The sequence below is a fragment of the Mustela putorius genome, unplaced genomic scaffold, assembly GCF_011764305.1.
Source record: "Mustela putorius furo isolate JIRA1106 unplaced genomic scaffold, ASM1176430v1.1 tig00003962_pilon_pilon_pilon, whole genome shotgun sequence".
Taxonomy (NCBI): domain Eukaryota; kingdom Metazoa; phylum Chordata; class Mammalia; order Carnivora; family Mustelidae; genus Mustela; species Mustela putorius.
This window is the reverse complement of record NW_025422106.1, coordinates 18,962,603-18,989,841: the sequence shown is the minus strand read 5'-3', so window position 1 is coordinate 18,989,841 and position 27,239 is coordinate 18,962,603. Positions and strand designations below refer to the sequence as shown.

General features: G+C 36.9%; 2 protein-coding genes across 3 annotated transcripts in view; one reads left to right on the top strand and one right to left on the bottom strand.

The window, feature by feature from the left end:
- Positions 1-27,239, top strand: part of ATAD5 (ATPase family AAA domain containing 5) — a 47,584-nt gene that overhangs the window by 18,984 nt on the left and 1,361 nt on the right. Inside the window, exons 7-22 of one of the 2 annotated variants that reach the window (XM_004747055.3) lie at positions 893-1,077; positions 4,217-4,374; positions 5,441-5,600; positions 6,052-6,378; positions 8,234-8,330; positions 9,661-9,740; positions 9,971-10,113; positions 10,214-10,364; positions 14,101-14,274; positions 14,553-14,686; positions 15,381-15,474; positions 16,616-16,680; positions 21,615-21,795; positions 24,813-24,994; positions 25,710-26,569; positions 27,019-27,174. In XM_004747055.3, the coding sequence (XP_004747112.1) occupies positions 893-1,077; positions 4,217-4,374; positions 5,441-5,600; positions 6,052-6,378; positions 8,234-8,330; positions 9,661-9,740; positions 9,971-10,113; positions 10,214-10,364; positions 14,101-14,274; positions 14,553-14,686; positions 15,381-15,474; positions 16,616-16,680; positions 21,615-21,795; positions 24,813-24,994; positions 25,710-26,569; positions 27,019-27,174 (3,147 nt within the window). Of the gene's footprint in view, positions 1-892; positions 1,078-4,216; positions 4,375-5,440; positions 5,601-6,051; positions 6,379-8,233; positions 8,331-9,660; positions 9,741-9,970; positions 10,114-10,213; positions 10,365-14,100; positions 14,275-14,552; positions 14,687-15,380; positions 15,475-16,615; positions 16,681-21,614; positions 21,796-24,812; positions 24,995-25,709; positions 26,570-27,015; positions 27,175-27,239 lie in introns of both variants that reach the window. The other variant, XM_004747054.3, reaches the window with a different exon arrangement.
- TEFM (transcription elongation factor, mitochondrial) overlaps positions 13,063-27,239 on the bottom strand; it is a 45,140-nt gene continuing 30,963 nt past the window's right edge. The window contains exon 6 of the mRNA XM_013053574.2: positions 13,063-13,511. Within this exon, the coding sequence (XP_012909028.1) occupies positions 13,497-13,511 (15 nt within the window). The 3' untranslated portion in view covers positions 13,063-13,496. The remainder of the gene's footprint in view (positions 13,512-27,239) is intronic.

Below are 27,239 nucleotides of genomic sequence, written 5' to 3'. Positions count from 1 at the left end.
TTTTACATTATGGTGCTGTAAAACTGAATTTTCTTTAGGACTTTCTTACTATTTTTGTCTCTAGCTTTCTTTATTATAAGGAATATAGCATATAGTATAAACAACATAGACTGTTTGTTCATCAGTGGTTAATGTTAGTTAGGAAGGCTTCCAGTCAGCAGGAAGCTATTATTGGTGGGTAAGTTTTGGGGGAGTTAAACATTACACATGCATCTTTGTGCTGGGAGTCGGCACCCAGAACTCCTGTGTTGTTCAAGGTCAGCTGTATATCGGTAGTTCATTGTATTTTTGCTGAGTGGTATTCTACTGGATGGATACACCACTCAACTGTTGGTGGACATTTGGGTTGTTTCCAGTTTTAAACTATTGTGAATAAAGATGTTAGGAACATTCACGTAGAAGTCTTCTGGGATTTTGCAGATGATTGTTTTACATTGTGAGAGAACTAAGTCTTCTTGTCCAAGAATGTGATATTTCTATTTGAGGTTTTGATTTCTGTGGTTCTCAGTGCAGAGGTTCATCTTTGATTTACTCTGCCCCAGCTCTGGAAATAGTCTTTTCTCCAAAGAGCCATGGTTCCTTTTAGTGGAGGATCTAGAAACCAAGATCTAAGTGCTTATTTTACTCATTACTTCTGAGGTATCAATGTTTCTAGACCTCCTTAAAGCTAGGAAATACACACACACACAAACACACGCACGTGTGCATCCAAGAGTCCAAACTATAATTGTATATAATACATATTGTATAACATATATAATATGTGTATATGTGTAATGACTCCCTTGTACACTGTTTCAAATTAAATTAAAAGTGTTTTATAGTTGGTTGTGGTTTTTTTTTTAAGTGTGTATAACCTTAGCTTTCCTCTTTCACATCATTTTCTTAAAAGTCAAGATACATCTGAAAAGGCTCAGGATTGTGAAACGCAGTTTAAAGCAAAGCGGGACTTCCTAATGAGTGGTTTGCCGGATTTGCTGAAACGACAGATTGCAAAGAAAGCTGCTGCATTAGATGTGTACAATGCAGCGAGTACTAGTTTCCAGAGAGTCGTCCATGTACAGCAAAAAGATGACGGTGAGTTTCTTATAATGAGATATTTTTCAATGAAAATATTCTTAATATTTAATATTCTATATATTTTATATTAATATTTAATATTTTGAAATTTAACATTATGCTGTCTTTTTAGACTTTAAAGATTCTAAAATTTAAAAATTTTAGAAGTAATGTAAAACCGTAAATTGACTTAAAACGAGGCTAAGGTTTAAAGATAATTCTTAAGGGGAATTTAGTGGGAATTCAAAGGGTATGTTTCACTCTCTCTTCCTCAGTCTTGGGCTCACTTTACCAAGGATGGGGGGTTCAGGGAAAGAGAGCCGGCGGCATCCTCAGCCCTCCCCCTCTGTGCAGTGGGGAGCAGGCACATGGGTTGGACCTCAGTGGATGTTGTTCTCCAGAGAGGCGCCATGTTCTAAATGGAAGGCCGTGCTCTTCACACACGTAGCCTGTGTGTGAACAGATTATCTTTTAAGACTTTGTCAGAGGAGCTCCGGCTCTGTTCTTTCCAGTGGACTGTTGAATGTTCCAGAACAGCTTTTCCTCTCTCAAACCATATAAATATCTGCTGGAACAGGTAGCAAGTCTCAGTGCTCCCCACTCCAGTTCAGCCTTCCCTCACACGTACCATGCCCGGGGTGAGCTGTTCATACAGGCCACTTGCACAGTGGCCTTAGTGTGGTCAGAACCTGCTTCTGTTTGGATTCAAATGCTAAAGCAAACACAATCTTATTTTACTTCCCTAGTTTTGAATTGCTGAAAGTGAGTACAGCTTTATATCTTCCTCATTATTCCTGCCTAGAGGTGTTTTTGCTTTATCAGCACAAAACCACTTGTATTCTTCTCAGGTGGCTTTGAGGTTTGATTTACTACACTCCCTCTACCCACAAAACAGACTCTGTGTTCTCTTTTCCTTTCTTTTTTTGTTTTGTGTTTCTAACCTTGATAGTTTTTGAATTTTGTTCAGCCTCCCATTTAGATTTTATTTATTTATTTTTAAAAGAGAGGGAGCATGAGCAGGGGGAGAAGGAGAAGGACAAGTAGTCTCCTGCTGACTCAGGGGGCCCAACACAGGACTCAATCCCAGGACCCTGAGATCAAGACTGGGCAGAAGTCAGATGCTCAACTGACTGAGCCACCCAGGTGCCTCTCAGCCTCCCATTTATACAGGGAACTTCCTAGCCAGTCTGTCTATTTATCTATCTTGTCTATCTATCTATTTATTTATTTTAACTATTTTCATTAACATATAATGTATTATTTGGGAACTTCCTAGCCAGTGTTCCTATTTATTTATTTAAATTATCTTTATTGACATATAGTGTATTATTTGCCCCAGGGGTACAGGTCTGTGAATCATCAGGCCGACACATTTCACAGCACTCACCATCGCATATACCCTCCCCACCCAAACACTCTATCCCAAGCCCCCACTCCCCAGCAACCCTTAGTTTGTTTTGTGAGATTAAGAGTCTATTATGGTTTGTCTCCCTCCCAATCCCAACTTATTTCGTTTTTTCTTTCCCTACCTCCCAACAACCCCTACCCTGCCTCTCAAATTCCTCATATCAGAGAGATCATATGATAATTGTCTTTCTCTGTTGACTTACTTCATTCAGCATAATACACTCTAGTTCCATGCATGTCGTTGCAAATGGCAAGATTTCACTTCTTTTGATGGCTGCATAGTATTCCATTGTATATACATACCATATCTTCTATATCCATTCATCTGTTGATGGACATCTAGCTTCTGTTCATAGTTTGGCTGTTGTAGACATTATTGCTATAAACATTCATGTGCGTGTGCCCCTTTGGATCACTACATTTGTATCTTTAGGATAAATACCCAGTAGTGCCATTGCTAGGTCATAGGGCAGCTCTGTTTTCAACTTTTTGAGGAACCTCCATCTAGCCAGTCTTTCTTTTTCTTTTCTTTTCTTTTTTTTTTTTTTTTTATACATTTTATTTATTTATTTGACAGAGAGAGAGAGATCACAAGTCGGCAGAGAGGCAGGCAGAGAGAGAGGGAAGTAGTCTCCCCACCAAGCAGAGAGCCTGATTCGGGGCTCAATCCCAGGACTCTGGGATCATGACCCAAGCCGTAGACAGAGGCTTTAACCCATTGAGCCACGCAGGCATCCCATAGCCAGTCTTTTTTTTTTTTTTTTTTTTTTTAAGATTTTATTTATTTATTTGAGAAAGAGGCAGTGGGAGAGAGCACGAGCGAGGAGAAGGTCAGAGGGAGAAGCAGACTCCCCGTGGAGGTGGGAGCCCAATGCGGGACTCGATCCCGGAACTCCAGGATCATGACCTGAGCCGAAAGCAGTCATCCAACCAACTGAGCCACCCAGGCGTCCCAGCATAGCCAGTCTTTTTAACGATATTTTACTTTCCCAATCTTCTCTAGCTCTGAAAAGTTATTGCGTGTCGGTTTACTAGTATCTGGCATTCTGCTGAGCATTTTGTATGCATAACTAGTTTAATCTCTGTAACAACTCTAGGAGGTTGACTATTATAATAGTCACCCCTACTTTACAGAAGAAGAAACTAGGGTTTAGGATCTTGCCCATGTTCAACCCAGCTAGCAAGTGGCACAGTCTGGATTTGAACTCAGGTCTGACTTCAAAGTTTAAATTTTATTTATTTATTTGTCTGAAAGTTTTTTTTTTTTTAAGATTTGACTTATGAGAGAGAGAGGTGGGGGGGGGCATGAGTGAGTGGGAGGGTGGGGTGGAAGGAGAGGGAGAAGCAGGCTCCCTGCTGAGCAAGGAACCTGATGTAGGGCTCGATCCCAGGATCCCGAGCTGAAGGCAGATGCTTAACCGACTGAGCCACCCAGATGCCCCTCAAAGTTTAAATTTTAAAGCAGGATGCTACTTGCCCCTGAAATTTTTACCCTGAATAGCAAGGTTGATTTAAGAAGAAAAGAAAGTTTGCTATTACTTGGTTTTTTTAAACAGTTGGATCAGAAGGCTCAGTAATTTTTATTAATTGTATTCGTTGGAAGTAAGAATGGGTTCCCTGTGCACTCATTTGAGTTTTGGTATTTTTGTGTTAACTATGTAGTTGTCAAGTCTTTTCATGTTTGGGTATTTGGCATTTGATATGTGTGAGTGAAAGTAATGAAGGTATTTGTTTTCTGTTTTTTCTTTAGGATGCCGTTTGTGGCATTTGGAACCACCCACTTGCTCTCTTTTAACTAAACTTAAAGAACTGAATACTAAAGTAATAGATCTCTCAAAATGTGTTCTTGCTCTTGGTGAATTTTCAACATTGAATCCAAATGCTAAAAGGCCTAATTCTGCTGTTGGGGTAAGTATTGGAGAGCTCCTCCATTATAGGGTGTTTCCTTCATATCTTTTAGAGAGAAAAAAAATTGGAAATCTACTATTGTGGCCTAAAGTTCATTTTTTTCCTCTAGAGTCCAGTTTTAAAAAATAAATCCCAATTGAGATAGACATCTCTTTTAAATATTCTTAGAGCTGGCGCACCTGGGTGGCTCAGTGGGTTAAAGCCTCTGCCTTCAGCTCAGGTCATGATCCCAGGGTCCTGGGATTGAGCCCCGCATCAGGCTCTCTGCTAAGCGGGGAGCCTGCTTCCTCTGCTCTCTCTGCCTGCCTCTCTGCCTACTTGTGATCTCTATCTGTCAAATAAATAAATAAAATCCTTTAAAAAATAAAATATAAATAACCCACTGAGCCACCCAGGCGCCCCATAAAAAATAAAATATAAATAAATAAATATTCCTAGAGCTTTAGAAATGTTTTAGGAATTACTGGTAGCCAATTTCAAAAGAATATTAGGTTATATAGCACATTTAGATATTATATAAGTCAGCCTTCTAATCTAATAAATGTGTATAATTAGTTGAAAGAGGGAACAATGAAAATATGAACTAAGTCCTTCAAAAGTATGCAAATGTAGCTTCATTGTCAAGGTTTATTTAGTCACTGAAGCTACTCTTACATTAACATGATTTATTATAGACAGAAAGTAGTTGGTGACTAATATTAAGAGTGTAGGGGGCACCTGGCTGATTCCGTTGTTGGAGCAAGATACTCTTGATCTCAGGGTTGTGAGTTTGAGCTTCATATTGGGCATAGAGATAACTTTATTTTTTGTTTATTTCTTTTTAAGATTTTATTAGAGAGAGAGAGAACGAGCTGGGGGAGGAGCAGAGGGAGAAGTAGACTCCCCACTGAGCAGGGAGCCCGATGCTGGGCTCAGTTCCAGGACCTCGGAATCATGGCCTGAGCTGACAGCAAACGCCTAATCAACTGAGCCTCCCAGATGCCTGAGATTACTTTAAAAAAAAAAAAAAACTTAAAGAAAATAGATAATGTGGATCTGTTACTGAGCATTTTATTCTATATTGCAGTTTGTGGAGAAAAGGAAAGATTTGACTGAAGAAGTAAGAAATCTTTTGCTGGAGGAAATTAGATGGTCAAATCCTGAATTTTCTTTGAGGAAATATTTTTCCTTGCTTCTAAAAAAACGAAGTGAGCACCAGGTTCTTTCTGAGTGTCATTGTAAACAAGGTTAGTGATAACTGTTATCATTTACATTAACATTTTGCTTTTGAAAACATTAAGACTTGGTCATTGACTCTTACAAGTCCACAGAGAGAATATTGCTTATGGTTGGCAGGAAAAATTGTTCAACTGAAGTAAAGCATCTTGTTTAAGTGCAGTGTTGGCCCTTGCCGTTTTCTATAGATGCGAACGCAAAGGCGGCTTTAATTAAGATATTAATAGTTCATTTAAGGAAAGCATTAGATAAGATTATTTGAATTTACACAGCTTGTACAAAAGGCAGTCTAAATAACAAGATAGCCTGCTTGCTTTCTGTGTGCCGTATTTGATTTTTGCTTCTTCATTTTGTGGTATTAAGATTATTGGTTATTTGGAAATGACATTAAGATGGTCGGATATTAAAATTTCACTTTGGTTGATTTGTTAAACACATGCATTTCTGTGATTTCTGAAATAGAAAGTCCACAACGAGAGCCCAATGTCAATCAAAAAGAAACTAAAAGGAAACGAGTGGAAACGGAAATTCAGAAGTCAAAAAGAAAGAAGCCAAATGAGTATTCACAAAGTCCAAAAAAGACAAATGGGAAGCCAGGAGAACTTGACAAAAGAAATAACTCCACCAGGATAAAGCTAGACTCTTGTAAAGGCCTTCTTTCTAAAACATCCAGGAAGAAAGAGACTGCTCTGAGCACAACATGTAAATTAGAAACAGAAGCACTTGAAGATCCTGATGTTCTGATGATAGATGATGGCGAAGAGTCTCCCTCAGAAAGATCTATTCCTGGTAAATCAGATCTGCTCCTTCTGGTCCTAGAACACTTTTGTGTACTTAATCTTTCATCTTCTCTTCTCTTTAATACATGTTCATGCAACATTCAAGTGATATGTGTGTATAAAACAAGTGGGAGCCTTACTAATGACAGCTTTAAAGAGTACCACATTTAACAGATTGGTGTTTGATGTTTTATTTTTCTGTGCTTCTATAAATACATGTGCTTTTGTAAAAACCTGGAGTTATACTACACCATTTATTTTACATTTGTTTCACATGTCTCTGACATGTTCCCATTTGGGTTACCTAGCTTTTTCAAAGTATTCTGTTGAATTAATTCATTCTTTAGATAGCTTTAGAGTATGTTTTGATTTGTACTTGTACAGCAAGTCTCCTATCGTTTTTTTAAACTATGTTCATGTAGCTACACTGCTGAATAAACTATAGGTTCTCCTACCCCCACAGATCCCATTGGGGTTTTGATTTTGGATTAGTGTATAGATTCATTTGGAGTGAATCGGCATCTTTACAACATTCAGTCTTCTCAAATGGGAGTGTTGCACATCTCTATTTACCCCAGTTGACTTAATAGGACAGTTTAATGTTTGTTTGTTTGAGTCAAAGGAAGTTGCACTAGAATTATGCTGCCTTTGCTCTTCAGATTATTTCTTATAGTATAACTTATTTTTCATATTTCATGTTTTTTAGTGATTATTAAAATTTTAAATGTGTACTTTTATTTTTTTTTTAAATACTTAATATTTTTAAGTATCTGCACCCTCAATGTGGGGCTTGAACGTGCAACCCCAATTGGGCCAGCCAAGTGCCTCTAAATATGTACTTTTTAAAAAGATTTTATTTATTTATTTATTTGTGTGAGAGAGAGAGAGAGAGCGCGCACACGCTCTAGAGCACAGGCAGGGGAAGCAATAGGCAGAAGGAGAAACAGGCTGCCTACTGAGCAAGGAGCCTGTTGTGGGACTTGATCCCAGGATATTGGGATCATGACCTGTGCAGAAGGCAGACACCTAACCGATTGAGCCAAGCAGTTGCCCCTAAATGTGTACTTTTAAACCTTACTGCCATGAGACTTTATGGTGGTTAGCCCCTTTTTTTTTTTTTTTTTTTTAAGATTTATTTATTTGAGAGAGAGAGAAAGCACACTGGTGTCAGGGGATGGATAGAAGAAGAGGGAGAAGAGTGGACTTATCTATGTGCCAAGCCGGACATGGGGCTGGATCTCAGTACCCTGACTTCATGACCCTGAGATGATGACCTGAGCCAAAATCAGAGTTGGATGCTTAACTGACTAAGCACCCAGGCCCCTGTCCTTTTTTTTTTTTTAAAGTAAGTTCCATGTCCAGTATGGAGCCCAACTTGGCTTGAACTCACAATCCTGAGATCAAGACCTGAACTGACATCAAGAGTTGGGCACTTATCTGTCTAAGTCACCCAGGCATCCTAGTGGTGGTTAGCTTTTAAGGAGAAAGGGTTTTGATATGAAAAATTTAGATGTGGAGTGACTGGATGGCTCAGGCAATTAAGACTGACTTCAGCTCAGATCATGATCTCAGTCCTGTGATCAAGCCCAGGGTTGGGCTCCCTGGTCATCAGGGAGTCTGCTTATCCCTCTGTCCCTCCCCCCACTCATGCTCTATACCCTTCTCCCTCAAATAAAAATACCAAAAATTTTAAAAAATAATAATAATTTTAAATGTAATGTTAAGTTTTGAAATTGCCCCTTTTGGCATTTTATAGCCATAAATACCTGGGTAAATACTCATTGTTTACATGAAAACAATACCATAATTGTCAAGAATATGTACTATGTCAAGGAAAAATGTTTAATATGTATTTTTTGCTTTAGATTTTGGAACTGAAGACATGCTTTGGACAGAAAAGTATCAACCTCAGAACTCCAGTGAACTCATAGGCAATGAGCTAGCTATAAAAAAGTTACATAGGTTGGTAAAACTTATAAAAGAATTGAGAAATTGTTTTTGGATCTAGTTTTACTACTTAGTCTGTTTTCTTTATACTAAAATCTAGAAATCATAAAGTAATACATTACATGGAAAATCTTAAAAAAAATCAAGAAAAATATGAAAAATAAATATCCCTCTTTTCTCCCATTTCTACTTTCCAGAGGTAACAACTATTAAAGGTTTCTTTTATGCCTTTACAGAAAAATGTAAGGTTAAACATGTATTATGCATATATTAGCTCCTTTCTTCCCAACAGATAGGATCACATTACTAATTCAGGTCCAGAATCCTTTGTCTATGATTCCCACATCCAAGAAGTTCTGCAAACCAAAAGTTACTAACTTTATTATATTTTATGGTCTTTATGGATTCCCACTTAGTAGGAGTTCATACATTTTTTTAGACAGAAATATTAAGTGATTTTGGATGTAATGTTACAGACCCCATTAGAGGTATTATGTTATATGTGGTATACGTACCAAATTACTTTTATAATATCTGAAAATTTTGAATTCTAAAACTCAGCTGGTCCAAAGGATTTCATATAAGAAATAGGGACCCATAATAACAGTACACTTTGAGCCTAGTATTATTCTAAGTACTTGCATTGTTCTTAGCTCATTTAATCCTTAAAACTATGAGGATAAATACTGTTGTCCTTATCTTACAGATGAGGAATGGGCCTACAGAAGTTTAATGATTTGTCCAGAGTCACACAGCTCGGAAGTGGTGGAGCTGGAACTCAAACTTGGGCAGTCTAGCTCCAAACTAGAACTTCATCTTTCTACTTTTACTTAGCATCGTGTATTAGACATCTTTCATGTCATCACACGGTCTCCTCGGTTCTTTTTTTTTTTAAGATTTTATTTATTTGACAGATCACAAATAGGCAGAGAGGCAGGTGGGGGGGGGTGCGGGGAAGTAGGCTTGCTGAGCAGAGAGCCCGATGTGGGGCTCGATCCCAGGACCCTGGGACCATGACCTGAGTCAAAGGCAGAGGCTTTAACCCACTGAGCCACCCAGGCGCCTCACCTCGGTTCTTTATAGCTGCTCTATACTGATTCTTTAGGTAATTGCACTGTGTGTATCTTTTCTCCTACTGAGGTACTTCTAGGTTTTTCCCTATGGAAGCTAGTAGGAACAATGTTGCCGTGAATAACTTAGCTCATACAGTCTTGTGTGTTTTGGTAAAAAAATTCATTTAAAAATATTCATGCCCATGTAAAAATATTTCACTATTTAGTTGATTCAAAGAGATATAGCTCTATTCTGTGCATTATTTTTATTAACATACATTTTCTTATGGCAGTTGGTTGAAAGACTGGAAGAGAAGAGCTGAATTGGAGGAAAGACAAAATTTGAAGGGAAAAAAAGATGAGAAACAGGAAGGTATTTTGAGTCCTTTTCTCCATTTGACTGGACATTTTGAGTTAGATTAGCTAAATATTCATATAAAATTTCCTAACTGGTATTTTATATTTGATTTTGTAGCTTTTGTAAATTAAATTTCCAGCATTTACTGGCAAGAAGTTTGTAAGGTTTGATCATTGGGTTTCATGAGATGGAGTTGCTGCTTGAGCAATTATCAAATGATAATTTGCATTTGAATAATTTTTCAGATCCATCGGATAGCATAGATTTTAAAGGCAGTTCCGATGACGAAGAAGAAACTCGCCTTTGCAATACTGTTCTTATAACAGGACCAACAGGAGTGGGAAAAACTGCTGCAGTGTATGCTTGTGCTCAGGAGCTTGGATTCAAGGTTAGTAGGAGCTACACTGGGAGAATGTTAATGTTGTAGTTATACTTGAATTAAAGGAAAACCAACCATTCTGCCTCACTTTCATATATTCTTCTTTTAGATATTTGAAGTCAATGCATCTTCTCAGCGCAGTGGTAGACAAATTCTTTCTCAACTGAAGGAAGCCACTCAGTCCCATCAAGTGGACAAGCAAGGTGTGAACTCTCAAAAACCTTGCTTTTTCAATAGTTACAACCTGGGCAAGTCACCAAGTAAGTAAACTATTGTCCTTAGGTCATATCTTTGAAAAAACAAAATCTGGGTGGCTCAGTGGAGTAAGCCTCTGCCTTCAGCTCAGGTCATGATCTCAGGGTCCTGGGATCGAGCCCCGCATCGGGCTCTCTGCTCAGCGGGGAGCCTGCTTCCCCCCTCTCTCTGCCTGCCTCTCTGCCTACTTGTGATCTCTCTCTCTGTCAAATAAATAAATAAAATCTTAAATAAATAAATAAAATATACAAGAAAGAATTTTAGTAATCAGCATTTTGCCATTCATTTTTTTTATCTTTTCCTACACACACACACACACATATACACACACTGTTTTAATTTTTGCCTGTACAGTTTTAAAACAAATCTTAAGACCATCATATAATTTTACCCATATATACTTCACAGGTATCTCTGATAAGGACTTTACTTATTTATTTATTCATGTATTTATTAAGATTTTATTTTTAAGTAATCTCTACATGGGACGTGTACAACCCCATGATCAAGAGTCACACGCTCCTCTGACTGAACCAGTCAGGCTCCCTTGATAAGGACTTGTTTTTTTTTTAAGATTTTATTTATTTGAGAGGGTGAGTGAGAGAGAGCGCGCGAACATACCAGCAAGGACAGAGGGAGAGGGAGAAGCAGACTCCCCAGTGGGGAGCCCAATGGAGGACCTGATCCCAGGACCCTGGGATCATGACCTGAACCAAAGGCAGACACTTAACTGATTGAGCCACCCAGGCATCCCTGGATAAGGAATTTTAAAAAAGCATAACCACAGTATTATAATTAAACCTAATGAAATTAACTTTATACCTTAATTTGGTTTAATACATACTCTTGTTTTGGCTTTCTGTTGTTTAAATGCTTTGTGCAAATTTGGATCTAAACAAGGTTTACATCTACATTTGATTAATGGTTTTTTTTGTTTGTTTGTTTTGTTTTGTTTTTTAAAGACTTTATTTATTTGACAGACAGGATCACAAGTAGGCAGAGAGGCAGGCAGAGAGAGAGAGAGAGAGAGGAGAAAGCAGGCTCCCCGCTGAGCAGAGAGCCCGATGTGGGACTCGATCCCAGGACCCTGGGATCATGACCTGAGCCAAAGGCAGAAGCTTTAAATCACTGAGCCACCCAGGCGCCCCTGATTAATGCTTTTAAAAATTTCTTTCAGTCTCCCTAATAATTCCTTCATCTTTTTCATACCATTTATTTGTTGAAGAACATGGGTCATTTTTCATAAAATTTCTCACATTTTTAGATATGGCTGATTGTATCTTTATGGTATAAGTTAATATATTCCTCTTCCCTGTTTTACTTGTAAACTGGCAGATCTGTGGGCTTGATTAGATTCAGTTTCTGTTTCAGGGCTATGTATATGCTTAGGCAAGGCTGTGTGCTATGTGATATTAACATGGACTGATGAGTTCACTTGTTTCCAGGCTGATCTGTTCATTAAAGAGTTCCCCCATCACTCTTTGAACTAATAGTATTTTGTAGCCATGAATGATCTTTATCAAGTAGCTTGATTATTTCATTGAAAGTTAGAAAATGGGTGATTTTGTAATTCACTTAGCCTTTCTGAATTTATTAGTTAAAATTCTGAGAAGCATATCTCATCAACTGTCTGGACACTTTGACATAGAGTTTGTACAGGAAATGCATGAGAAATGCTTCATTCTTTCTTTTTATTTATCAGTTCACAGAGTAATGATGCCCTAGTAATCTCTGAGGTTGTCCAGTGAGTTTTGGGGTAGTTTACTTTTTTTCAGTATTATGATGAACTCATGGATTTGTATATATATAATGTGTTTCAGTCATCTGTTCTTTGCTTCTTTTAAGATTTTTCTCTTTGTCACTCATTGTTAGCAACTCTGACTTTGATGTGCATTCGTGTGGTTTTCTTCATGTTTCATGTGGTTGGGGTTTGTTGAGCTTCTTATATGAATGGGTTTATAGCTTATCAAATTTGGAAAATTCCAAGCATTATTTTTTTCTTTTAATTAAAATATATCTGACATATAACATTGTATATATTTAAGGCATACAACATGTTAATTTTATACATTTATATAGCAGTATGTTTGCCATTGTGTTGATAATTAGTAATTAGTACCTCTATCACATTACATAATTATTTCTTTTTAGTGGTTGGAATAATTAAGTTATGGCCTTGGGAAGTTTGGTGATTATAATATATTGTCTGTATTTACTATACTGTGCATTAGGTCTCTAGGATTTATTGATTACTCATTGCAAGTTTGTACCCTTAAACATTTGTCCTGGTAACCACCAGGACATCTCCTGGTAACCACCATTTTACTCTCTGTTTTTGAGTTTGGCTTTTTTAGAATCCACACATAAGGAATGTCATAGAGTACTTGCTTTTCTCTGACTTAACCTCACTTAGTCTGATGTGCTCCTGGTCCATCTGTGCTGTTCCAAACGGCAGGATGTCTTTTCTTCGGGCTGAGTAATCTTCCATTGTGTATAGAAACCACATCTGGATCCATTCATGGGTGGGCACTCAGGTTGTTTCCATACCACATTCTATTCTTTTTTTTTTTTTTTTTAAAGATCTTATTTATTTGACAGAGATCACAAGTAGGCAGAGAGGCAGGCTGAGGGGTTGGGGGGACAGGGAAGCAGTCTCCCCGCTGAGCCGAGAACCTGATGCGGGGCTTGATCCCAGGATCCTGAGATCATGACCTGAGTCGAAGGCAGAGGCTTAACCCACTGAGCCACCCAGACGCCCACCACATTCTATTCTGAATAATGCTGCTAACCTGTCTCAGTTCGATGATTGTTCAGGTTTGCAGTTATCTTGTTCCTCTCTTGGATAGTTTCTAACTACTGAAGTTCACAAATATTTTTTGCAGCATGTGGTATGCTGTCCTTGCCATCTAATGTATTTTGTATTTCACACATTTTGTAGTTTTTATTTCTAGAAGCTGGACTTTTATATTTTCTGTGTTACCATGACCAATTTTTTTTCTAAGTTTGATTGTTTTGGGTCTTTTATGCTGTATTAGGGGAGGCGATAGCAGCATTTAGTTTAGAACTAATTTTGTCCCATTACTTAGGAAAATCCTTCTGAGTAATCTTTGCTGTCCATGTCGTTGCAAGTGGCAAACTCAATTTTCAAACACCTATAATATACAAAGGATATAATAAGATCTGTGGAAATGGGGTGTAAAAAATAACAAACAGAATTTGAACATGTGAAGACTGAATCAGAGCACTTAGAGGAGAGTAAAGGACATGCTCTGGAATAAATGCTTGGGACTGTAGAACTTCTATCCGTCCTTCACTACATCTCTAGAAAAACATATTCTCTGCTTGCAGTATCCATTTACTATAGAGCTAACCTGAAGTTGGATAACAGTGTTCTGTAATGTTCTCCGTATGTACCATTATCATGTTTCCTCCAGCCTCCTCTGAACTCCAGCCAATGGAGAGAAAGCGAATGGAGGGATTCTGAACATTCTTTGCTTCAAGAATGTATGTTTCTTTGGAAAAGAATGTCTTTTCCAAATGACTGGCTTTACCTTCTCTGATAATAGAATAACTGTAACAGTACAGTACTATTTGTATACAGTATTTGAATATGAGATTGAAAGGAAACTTCTATATTAATTTTTAGCTGGTAAGAGTAGAAGTATAGACTGTGAATAACTCAATCTTACCATCCGTTTAACTTTTAGAATACTCATCCTTCAGTAAATTTGTTTTTGGCAGAAAAATTAAGCTCCCCTAAGAAAGTTCTTACATCGCCAAGGAAACTTCCTCCACCGTCACCACAAACTAACATACCAAAACGAACACTTCCACCTAAAACTTTGGCAAATTATTTTAAAGTGTCTTCCAAGCCAAAAAATAATGAAGAAGTAGTGCTTCTGGAAAATAATAAAGGTAAGGCATTAAATGTACAAAATGTATATGACAATTTTTAATACTAATGACCCTGATACATAAAAATTTTATCATATTTCCTGAGTTTCTGTTGCTATTTGTTAAACCTCAGCTATACTGAAGGTCCTACATATAAGAGTTTTGATATTTTGTTTCAATTTTTTTCCCCCTTGTTTAATTTTTGATAGGGGGTTTCAGTTTGAGTTTATTCCACAGAAGCATCCAGTGTTCTATTAAAAGTTGATTTTTTCTAAAATACTAATATTTTATTTATGCAGGAATAAAAAATTCTTGTGAACAAAACCCAATTACTCAGACTAAATCTGCAAACACAACCAAGTCAAATGTCAAAGAATTTGGAGCTGAGGAACCCAACAGGAAAAATGCAACATCTCTCATTCTTTTTGAGGAGGTAGACTCATGGGCATATATTTATCTCATAATAAGAACTTAACCTAAGGGTTACTATATGTGTTACTATAAAGTATTATAAAATAGCCAAGAAAGTTGGGAATACTTGTATCTGTTTAAATGTTTAAAAACTTTTTTAAAGATTTTATTTATTTAGAGAGCATGCGTGTGTGTACACGAATGAGGGGAGGGACAGAGTGAGAGAGAGAATCTCAAGCAGACTTCATCCTGAGTGTGGAGTCAGATGTGAGGCTTGATCTCAGCACCCTAAGTTCATGACCTGAGTGGAAATCAAGAGTCCAGTGTTTAACTGACTGAGCCACCCAGGTACCCCAGTGTAATCTGTTTGAATTTAAAAGTGAGTGAAACTCTCAACCATAGAATTTTTCAGAAAGATGATTAATGCAATTCAGGATTATTAATTATTGTTCAGTGATTATAGAAATTATTCTGACTCATACTTGTCCAATTATAGGTGACTCCATTTTTTTGGTTTAATATTTGGTAATTTTTTTTTACTTTTAATAGTTCAAAATATTTTAAGCTTTCAGTATGGGCTGAACCATACTGTTCATAAATTTCATGAATTCATAAATTTTGTCCCTAACAGACATATACTATATCTATTATGTATATGTAACATATCCAGTAAATTTTTTGTTACTCAATACAGTATTGTCATAAATGGCTCTTAGGTTGATGTCATTTTTGAAGAAGATGCTGGGTTTTTGAGTGCAATCAAAACATTCATGGCAACAACTAAGAGACCTGTGATTCTTACTACTAGTGGTAAGTAACAGTGATTTTGCAACTAATTACTTTTGGTTTAAATATTTTGAGAAAGCTGCTCATTTTAGTTAAAAATAGTCCTTTAAAAGTCTGCTAGTAAATTAAGTCTTTTTCCCTAAAATTTGGAGGCTCCTAGATCATTTTTTAAGTAAAGAATTCTTTAAATTTACTATCGATCCACAACCTTGAGTAATTATAAAATTACTCTATTACCTTGTGAATAGCAGTGGTGTGGAACTGGATACTATTTTGAATCACTGTGTAGAGTATTAGATATTTAGGATGCCAACAATAGCGTAGAATGCAGGTAAAGAAATTTTATCCAGGAAAGGTGTTTTGGTAGGGGCGATAACAGAGTCTTTTCTATGCCCCTTCTTCATACTTATTATTGGATCACCAAATGTTACTCACTGGACAGAACTTTTTATGGAGCCCATAAAAATTTTTTTCTGTAGTGCCTTAATATTGAACTTAGCCATTCCTTATTCCCTGAGAACACTTCCATATGAATTATTGCATATTTTGTCAAAGTAAGCCATAGCCAGCCTAATGGAATTGGTCCACTTCCTTTTTTAATTTTTTTCCTAAGATTTTTTTTTAAGTAATCTCTACACCCAATTTGGGGCTTGAACCCATGACCCCAAGATCAAAAGTCACACACTTCACCTATTGAGCCAGCTGGTTGCCCCTGGAGTTGGTCCACCTTCCTAATAATTCCCATTCAGTGTTCAATTTTAAGACTCATACAGGTTTGTTTGTTTGTTTGTTTCATTATAAACACTGAATTATAACACTGTTTTCTAATATTTTTTCATTGCACGTATTCAGTAGCGTATCTCCGCTGTGGATTTCTGTAGGAAAATGTGTTTATGTTAGACTCCACTTACAAATTAATGGCTCATTTGACTGTTAGTGACTGTACTCTAAAAATACTGATATAAATCATGTTACTCAAAGGGTACATGGTATTTTAATTAAAGATCACAAGTTGCTTTAGGTCAAGACAGAAATTCAGTTCCTTTAATGATTTATAATTTACATGATATTCTCATTACCCATGAAATACAGAATATTTTCATAGAAAAAGTAACTGGAAAAATGAATAGTCTTAATGGTTTTTTAAAAATTCTTTTTCCTCTAGATCCAACATTTAGTTTAATGTTTGATGGCTGTTTTGAAGAAATTAATTTCACTACTCCTTCGCTTGTAAGTTTTCATTCTGATCATAAATCATGTCACAACTCTATAAAAGGTAGTTTAATGTGATAGTGCCAGCAAACCTTCAGTACACTGTTAAATAGGGGTTAAACGTGAACATCTCTGCCTTGTTCCTGAATTTGGGGCTAAAGTAGGCACTCTTATCAGCAAGCGTGATATTAGCTGATTTTCATCAGTTAGTTGTGTTTTTATTGTCAATGGTGTTGAATTTTGTCAGATACTTTCTACCTTTGAAGCAATCATATGTTCATCTTTTTAATTCTATTAATATGGCAAATGATGTTAGTTGATTTTTGAATGTCAGAGCAGTCCTGCATTCTTAGGATAATATGGTCATGATGTGTTATGTCTTTTTGTAGTTCTGGATTTGATTTGCTCATATATTGTTGGGGAATTTCATGTCTACATTTATGAAGGATGTTGGTGGTTGGTTTCTAGGCCATTTGAAATGGATTAGGACATAGATTTTAGTAGTATCTTCAGAAATAATATGCATTCTTAGTTTTTCATAGTGTATTTTTTTAAAGATTTTTTTTTTAATTTTTATTTTTTCTTTTTTAAATTTATTTGACAGACAGAGATTGCAAGTAGGCAGAGAGGCAGGCAGAGAGAGAGACAGAGGAGGAAGCAGGCTCCCTGCAGAGCAGAGAACCCATGCAGGGCTCAATCCCAGGACCCTGGGATCGTGACCCAAGCCGAAGGCAGAGACTTTAACCCACTGAGCCACCCAAGCGCCCCTAAAGATTTTCTTTATTTGAGAGAAAAAGAGCACGAGCTGGGGGGTCAGAGGCAGAGGGAGAAGCAGACTTCCTGCAGAACAGTGAGCGTGATGTAGGACTCGATCCCAGGACCCCAAGTCCATGACCTGAGCCGAAGGTAGACACCCAGCTGACTGAGAGCCACCAACGTGCCTCAGTTTTTCATAGTGTAGTGTTAGTATTACACTAATTTATAGAAAATCTAAGAACCTTGCGAAGATATCAGTCTACTTGCCATCCCTCTATCTTGTATGCTTTAGTTTTCAAATGTTTTACATTTACACATTACAAACTCCCCAATATAATGCTCTGCTTTTTTGCTTTAGCCAGCTGTGTATGTTTGAAGGTAATTATGTTTACCTATATACTTATAATTTGTATGTTTACCTATATACTTATAATTTCTAATAGACTTCATTCCTTCCTGAAGATCTGACTTTCTCTTAGATTTCGTTTCTCTTCAGCCTGAAGAATTTCATTAACAATTTTTATAGAGCTAGTCTGCTGGCAGTAGATTATATTAGGTTTCATTTACTTGAAATTGTCTTTATTTTAACTTCATTTTCAAAGAGTATTTTCCCTTGGTATAGAAATCTGGGTTCTCGGGGTACCTGGGTGACTCAATGAGTTAAGCCACTGCCTTGGGCTCGGGTCATGATCTCAGGGTCCTGGGATCAAGCCCCTCATTGGGCTCTCTGCTCAACAGGGAGCCTGCTTCCCTCTCTCTCTCTGCCTGCCTTTCTGCTTACTTGTGATCTTTTTCTGTCAAATAAATAAATAAAATCTTTTTTAAAAAATGGGGGTTCTCAGTTTTTCCATCAGTACTTTTTTTTTTTAAGTACTGCATGTACTTTTTTACTGTACATGTACTGCATGTACACCCTGCATGGGGCTTGAACTCAGCACCCAGAGATCATGAATCACATGCTCTACCAACTGAGCCAGCCAGGCACCCTGAGTCAGTACTTTAAAGATGTCATTCCTTTTTCTTTTGGTCAGTGGTATTTCTGATTATGTTACCTTTTTGTTTTCCCCTCCTGGGTAATATGTCATTATTTTCTGGCTGCCTTCAAGATATTCTCTTTAACTTTAACTTTAGTTTTCTTTTCTTTTTTTAAAAATATATATATTTTTTTCAGATTTTATTTATTTGACAGACGGAGATCACAAGTAGACAGAGAAGCAGGCAGAGAGAAAGGAGGAAAGAGGCTCCCTGCTGAGCAGAGAGCCTGATGCTGGCTGGATCCCGGGACCCTGAGACTATGACCTGAGCTGAAGGCAGAGGCTTTAACCCACTGAGCCACCCAGGCACCCCAGTTTTCTTTCTTCTTTTAATATTTCATTTATTTTTTTAAGACAGCATGACAAAGAGGGAGCACAAACAAGGAGGAGGGGTAGAGGGAGAAACAGTCACCTTGCTGAGCAGGGAGCCCAATGTGGGGCTCGATCCTAGGACCCCATGATCACGACCTGAGTCAAGGGCTCAACCGACTGAGTCACCTAGGCACCCCTTACTTGAGTTTTCAGCAATTGCCTGTGATGTGCCTAGGTGTTACTTTTCTTCATGTCTATCCTATTTGTGGTTCTTGGATATCTACAATCTGTAAATACATGTCATTCCTTCAATAAGGGACATTTTTATACTTAGTTTTTCAAATTTATTTCATGCCCATTTTCTCTTTCCCTCTTGGGAGTTTAATTACAAGTATGTTAGACATTTTACATTGTCTCAGGGGCCGCTCAGGGCCCTGCTGTTAATGCTGTTCCCCCCCTCCCAACTTTTTTCTGTTTGTACTTTTGGTTTGATCATTTATATTGATTAATCTTCAAATTTAACTGACACTTTTTTCCTGCCACCTCCTTTCTTCCGAGGCTCATCCGGTAAAATTTTTATTCTGATACTGTGATTTCTAGTTTTGCATTTGCTGTTTCCTTTTTCTTTTCTTTTCTTTTTTTTTTTTTTAAGATTTTTAAAATTTATTTGACAGAGAGTTAGAGCCAGAGAGCACAAATGGAGGGAATGGCAGAGGGAGAAGGAGAAGCAGGCTCCCCACTGAGCAGGGAGTCCAATGTGGGGCTCAGACCCAGGACCCTGGGACCATGACCTGAGCCAAAGGCAGATGCTTGACAACTGAACCACCCAGGCACCCCTGTTTCCTTCTTTTTATGGCTTCTACTTTTCTGCTGGACTTTCTTATTCATTATGAGCATGTTTTCTTTAAGCATACTTTTACTAGTTGTTTTAAAATTCTGCTAATAAATACATTTTGCCATCTTTTTTTTTCCTTTTTTTAAATTATTAACATATAATGTCTTATTTGTTTCAGGGGTACAGGCTTGTGATTCATCAATCTAATACAATACACAGCGCTCACCACAACACATACCCTCCCAGTGTCCATCACCCAACCACCCTATCCCCCCTTCCCCCTCCCCTCCAGCAACCCTCAGTTTGTTTCCTGAGATTAAGAGTGTCTAATGGTTTGTCTCCCATCTTCTTCACTTTGTGATTAAATCTATTGATTGTCTCTGAGGAGTTAGTTACTTTTTCTGCTTCTTTGTATGTGTAGTAGTTTTAGAGTTTAGAGTTTTATCCTGTACTTTGCGAGTGATATGTTGTAGAAACTCTGGATTCGGTTCTCTTCCTCTGAATAAATACCCTGTAACATGTAGCAGCTAAAATTTCGGCCCAGTTCTTTTAGTTTTAGCTGCCTGCTTTGAGACAGGCTCACACATGTGAAGTTCAGGTGTCAGCCAGGGATTTGCAGTCTTCTTTAGCTAGAATCTGTTTCCCTACTTTCACAGACATCCCCTCTCACTTTCCAACTACTGCCAGCATCCCAAACTCTGTCCTCTGGTTCAAGCCTGTAACACTGTGAGTTTCTGTCTGAGTTTTAGCTATGCTGCTGCATCCTGCCCTAAGTCAGAAATCAATTTAGAGGGAATGAGATGGGGGTGGGGATTCACCCAGGGCCATTTTCTTTTGTCTAATTGTTGATTTTCCCTTCAGTTATCTTCTGCTTTTGGTTACTCTCTTGTCCCTTCAAATCATTTGCTTTTTATATTTATTTGTAGTTGGTGATAGAGTTTATCATTATTACTAATGGCAAGGTTTGTCTGATAGTAGGTAGTTCATTATTGAAAGCAGAATTCCTAGTTTGTGAAGCAGAAGTCCCAGAAGTATGCAGGAGTAATATATATACATAGAATGAGGTCAGAGATTTAATAGGAGAAATAATTTTTTAAATTGTCTTGTTTAAGGTAAAAATGCTAGTGGTCTTATAAAATCTATAAAATGTAAATGCAATTTTATTTGTTTTAGCTTTTCCAGGTAAGAAGCTTTCCATAAACAGTGGGAAGAGAATAGTATATGTTTTGTTGTTTTACAAAAAAAATCATAGCAATATTGATGGAACATCAAATAAAATGAAAATTTGATTTTCAAATTTTTCAAACTGCCCACCCAGGGGCACCTGGGTGGCTCAGTTGGTTAAGCCTCTGCCTTCGGCTCAGGTCATGATCCCAGAGTCCTGCATCGGGCTCCCTGTTCCAAGGGGAGCCTGATTCTCCCTTTCTCCCTCTACCTCTTCCCCTGCTTATGCTTTCTCTCTCTCTAGCTTTTCTCTCTCTCTTTCAAATAAATAAATAAAATCTTTAAAAAAAAAAAAAAAGAAATCACATGAGTTTTGCTTTTTGGTTTTTTTCCCCTAGTGTTTCTTGTTTATTTACATTTATGCATTTGTACATGTATTGATAGAATTTTGTAACTCTGGTATTTAAAAACTATCAGTATTATTATAGTATTCATATTTATAGTTTTAATGGCTGTAAAATATTCAATCAAGTTGTACCATTATTTAATACTAAGGGAATTTCTCAAGGTTTAATAAAATTGCCTTCAGGGTTTATAGAAAATCTCCCATAAAAGTTTCCTTTATATTTTAGACTGTATATAGTTACTGAAATAAGGTTATATAAAATATTTTTAATTTGGAAAGTATATTCCTTTATTCTATTTTTCCAGATCAGTTTCATTCTCAAGAGCTAAGATAGTGTGAATTTTAGTGAAATTTGTCCTACTTTTAAATGTGTATTACTTATGTATTTCTGTTAATTCCACCATTCACCATGTTTCTTTTTTCTTTCTGTTTCTCTTTTTCTCAGCTAAATGTTGCCAGCTACCTACAGATGATCTGCTTGGCTGAGAACTTTAGAACTGATGTGAAAGACTTTATAACATTGTTAACTACAAATGCTTGTGATATCAGAAAAAGTATCCTTTACTTACAATTCTGGATTAGAAGTGGAGGTGGATTTTTAGAAGAAAGGCCATTATCCATTTGTCGTAAGTTGATCTGTTATAAAAGAAATTTCTACAGTAGGACCCTATATTACAGTACATGCTGTACCAAAATCTCTGAAAGATTTTCAAAATTTTGAGCATCCAGGTATCGTGTTAATCTTGAAAATATATGTATGTCAACTTTGTTGATGAAAATTTTATAAACGTGAAGTGTGGGTAGAATTAAACTGCACATGGAACAAATTGTTAATTTTAAATTAGCATGTTTTCTTTTTTTTTTTTTTTTTTTTTTAATTTATTTAGTCAGAGAGAGAGAGCGAGAGCGAGCACAGGCAGACAGAGTGGCAGGCAGAGTCAGAGGGAGAAGCAGGCTCCCCGTGGAGCAAGGAGCCCGATGTGGGACTCGATCCCAGGACGCCGGGATCATGACCTGAGCCGAAGGCAGCTGCTTAACCAACTGAGCCACCCAGGCGTCCCTAGCATGTTTTCTTTTTATTTAAAAAAAATTTTTTTTCTTTTAAAGATTTTATTTATTTATTTGACAGACAGAGATCACAAGTAGGCAGAGAGGCAGGCAGAGAGAAAAGGAAGAAGCAGGTTCCCTGTCGAGCAGAGAACCCGATGCAGGGCTCTATCCCAGGACTCTGGGATCATGACCTGAGCTGAAGGCAGAGCTTCTAACACACTGAGCCACCCAGGCGCCCCTCTTTTTAATTTTTTAAGATTTTATTTATTTTAGAGAGTATGCGTGCAGAAGCAGGAGGGGCAGAGGGAAAGGGAGAGAGAATCTCAAGCAGACTCTGTACTGACCGTGGAGCCCTACCTGAGCCAAAATCAGGGATCAGACGCTTAACTGACTGAGCTACTCAGTTGCCTTTTAATCAGTTTCTTACAAACAATTAGAGTACTGTGATTTAGCAACTAGCTTTCTTTTTTTTACTTATTAAAAAAACATTGGTGACCTTTCCATATATATAAATTATTTTTATATGACTGTAAGTTCTCTTTTAGCTTCTTCGGTGGTCTATAATTCTATTTTTGGTAAGAATTTATCATTCCAGAAATGTTTTATTTCTTTTTTTTTTTTTTTTAAAGATTTTATTTATTTATTTGTCAGAGATAGAGCACGAGCGAAAGCGAGCACAGGCAGACAGAGTGGAAGGCAGAGTCAGAGGGAGAAGCAGGCTCCCCGTGGAGCAAGGAGCCCGATGTGGGACTCGATCCCAGGACGCTGGGATCATGACCTGAGCCGAAGGCAGCTGCTTAACCAACTGAGCCACCCAGGCGTCCCAGAAATGTTTTATTTCTTATCATCTTTAGTCATTGTTACCTAATTGAAGTCACAAACATTTATTGAGGGCTTTCTCCATGCCAGGTCTTGCGTTTACATGAATAAGACATGGTTCCTTTCCTGAAGAAGTTAATAGTTTGTGGTTTTCATGCTCCATAGTCACAGTTCTGTAGTTACAGATCCTGCTCTGGGAAATACACAAATATTTAAATAAAACCAAGGTGAAGTTCTATAATATTAATCCCCTGTCAATTTTTTTTCCTCTTTGATCATTTCAGAATTTTAATATATTTTTGTTTTTCAAAGTAGCAAATGTATATATTTAATTCAGTGTGAGCTTATGCCTTTAACTGTTTCTTAGAAGTAAATATGATAAATAAGACATCGTAAATATTCTTTTAGAACAAACAAATTTTTAAAAATATTTAAAAAAAAAAAAAGAAAAAACAAATTAGGGACACCTGGGTGGCTTGGTGGGTTAAAGCCTCTGCCTTCAACTCAGGTCATAATTCCAGGGTCCTGGGATCGAGCCCTCCATCAGGCCCTCTGCTCAGTGGGAGCCTGCTTCCCCTTCTCTCTCTCCACCTACATGTGATCTTTGTCTATCAAATAAATAAATAAAATCTTTTTAAAAAAAAAAACACAAAACAAATTAGTAACTGTTGCCATACTGTTGGATATAAAATGCTATACCAGAAACTTTAAAAGATAATAATTAGGTACAGCATTCTTTCTTTTCTTAAAGATTTTATATGCATTTTATTTCTGTCTTTCCTAAAAAACACAGGTAAGTACTCCTTCAATGGAAGTTGAAATAGTGCAGAAGTATATAAAATAGAAAGTAAAAGATCTTCCGCACTTCTTAAAGTTAGCCACTGTGAGAACTTTATCTATGCATGTACAAATATCGCTACCCACTTATTTAGCAGAATTAACCAATATTATATATACTGTTAATCAGTTTGCTGTTTTTTACTTCAGAATTTTTTGTTGGTATGTACAGAGGGGTACATATCCCTCTATTTTTCACAGCTATATGCTATTCTGTAGTAGGTAATGGATGTGACATAATTTATTAACCATTACTTATTAGAGGAAATTGAAGTTATTGTCAGTTTGTCATTAAAATATGCAGTGAATGTCTAGACACATATCCTTGAGCATATCTGTGAGTACTGCGGTTGGAGAGAATTCTAGAAGTATTGTTGCTGGGCCAAAGGCTGGAATACATTTTTACGTTCCAACAGGTATTATCAGGTTGCCTCCACCAAAGATGATTGTCCTGATATATGTTCCCATGAATAGTTTGTGGTGACTTTTTAATATATACCTCTGAGAAAACTAGGTTACCAAGTTGTTTTACTTTTGCCAATTTAAAAGGTGAAAAGTGAATGGTATCTTTTTTTTTTTTGCATTTCCATGATCACTAGTGAAACTGCACATCTTTCTATGAGTTTATTAGATATTTGTATTTCTTCTATAACTTGTCTGTTCATAGTCCTTTGCACTTTTTTTTTTCCTTTGCACTTTTTTCTTTTGGATTGTTTTGTAAGCCTACCACCACCCTTCTTACCCCCTGTATGCTAAAAATAGTGTTTTATTGTACTTTTTATGAATTAAATACATAGGTGGAGAAGAACAAAATGTGATTATAGGTCTCAAAGATTCCAAAGGATCTTAGATCTTAAATAATTGTTTGCTACAATTAATTAAAAATATAGATGGCTAAGGGTTTTGTGGTTTTTTCTTTTTTTAATTAATTTTGTAGGAGGAAATGGCAGAAACATTCAACTTGTTTGCTCTGAAGATGGCCCTGACTCCAAAAATAAAGCTAAAAATACTAAAAGGAGTCCTACAGACCTTCCCAAATGTGATACTGGCTGTGTTGAGACTTTGTTTGGCCTTAAGAACATTTTTTCCCAATCTGAAGATTTATTTTCATTTCTAAAGGTATTTTCAGTATGTAATGTGGGATATTAAATATTTATTCCTTTTTATCTTCCTAACACTCATTCCTATCTTTTGAATCTTAAGGTTAACTTAAATTTGCCTATAATTTTTATAGGCTTTAGATTTCTGATTTTAACATACTGTACTACTTTGACAAATGGTGCATAGACAGTGCTCTAAATGCATATTACAGGATTTAGACTAGAATTTAGAAAGATTTCAGATTAAAAAGACAATTTTCAGAAAAGTAGTTTTTTAAAGAAATGAGGTTCTCACTATTGAATTGGGGTATAAACTATTAGAAAATTTAATTCTTGGGGCACCTGGGTGGCTCATTGGGTTAAAGCCTCTGCCTTTGGCTCAGGTGGTGATCCCAGCATCCTGGGATCAAGCCTCGCATCGGGCTCTCTGCTCACAAGGAGCCTGCTTCCCTTCTTCTCTCTCTGCCTGCCTCTCTGCCTACTTGTGATTTCTGTCAAATAAATAGATAAATAAAATCTTTTTTAAAAATTTAATTCTTCAAATATTAGTAGTCTAAATCTATTTTATAGACTCAAAACTATTCTGATGAATTTAAGGAGTACAGATTAATAAAATTATGAGAGGGTAGCAACTCATTACTTTTCAGATAGAATAAGGATGCCACTGTATTCATATAGGTAGAAAAATGTCCAGACTGTGTTCTAACACTTCTTCACTCAAAATTGTTTTTCAGCACAAAATCAGAACAAAGGAAGAATGGCATCAGTTCATCCAGCTTCTTACAGAATTCCGAATGCAGAAAGTTGATTTCTTATATAGTAATCTTGAGTTCATTCTACCACTGCCTGTTAATATCATTCCAGAAACAGAAGACTATTATGGTTCATCAGTAAGTGTGGACACCAGTGCAGCAACAAAAAATATGAAATGTCTTGCTTGGAAACATTCTGAAGAAGAGAAACCATTGAAAAAGACACAAAAAAAGAAGAAAAAGAAAAAGATAGTAACTCTAGATGATAGTGACTTATTTGACACTGAATTGACTTTCTCTAATGAATTTCTTAGCCTTTCCCCTCTATCTTCCTCCTCAAATTCAGAAGAAAGCAAAGTGAGAGATAAAGAAAGCAATCCAGAGACAAAGAAACTGAACCAATGTGTAGAGTCTAACACAAAATCTGTTCCTTGTCCACCTAAAACACCGGCAGAAAAGAAACGTTCTGCCCTTGTTTCTCAGTGTTTAAATTCCCTCACTGAGTTCCTGGATAACATGTCCTACTTAGATGCCATTTTAACTGATGTAGGAGATCAAAAGGAATTTGGTCAAAATGACTTCAGTTGGACAAATGTGAAAAGTGGACTCTGTGATGAGTTTAGTCTGGAAACCAGTGATGGATGGACTTCTCGGAGCTCTGGAGAATTAAAGGCAGCTGTAGAAGCTCTCAGCTTTACTAAGAGTTCGTCTACTATTTCAAAAGCACTGGAAACCTTGAATTCTTGCAAGAAATCAGGAAGAGATCCAACAAAGGAGCTTACTCTTCATGTTCCACAGAAGCGCAGCAACGTATACTTCAGTCAGTCGGTGGCTAATGTAGAGTAAGTCTTCCTTTTACTTTTGATTTTTCAATAATAAATGATAAAAAATAATAATAAATGATAAAGAGGAAACTGTTAGTTTCTTTTTACTAATTTTGAAGTGCTGGGCTCTATCGATTATGGTAAACCCTTAATATTAATAGTCTACCTTCTAATAAGACAGGGAGACCAGCCTGATTGCTGGGAAGAAAAATGAGAGAGATTAGAAGACTCCTGAATGACAGGGAATGGAGTTTTGATTTGCTGGGGCAGAAAGCAGGTAGCCATTCTAGGTTCTTTTTGGTATGAGAGTGATGCGTTGAAAGTAATATAGGAAGTTAACCTGGTTGATCTCATCTAGACCAGAAGCAAAAAGCAGCAGAAACCAGTAGCTGGTTGTGATCGGGACTGTTGCATTTCTCTTGGACAGTAAAAATCCAAAGTAATGAACTACTTTTCATTTACAGCAGTGCCTGGAAGAGGATAGCAGTCATTAAAAGTGTATTTTCTAGCCGATCCCTTCTGAACCTGGGTAACAGACAAGCTAGTATAACTGAGTACTTGCCAGCTCTTCGGAACATTTGTAGAACTGAGAAGCTAAAAGAACAAGGAAAAAGTAAAAGAAGGTAAAAAAGCTCTATATAAATAGCACTGTAGACAGCTATTTCAAGATTAATAAATATTCTCATCT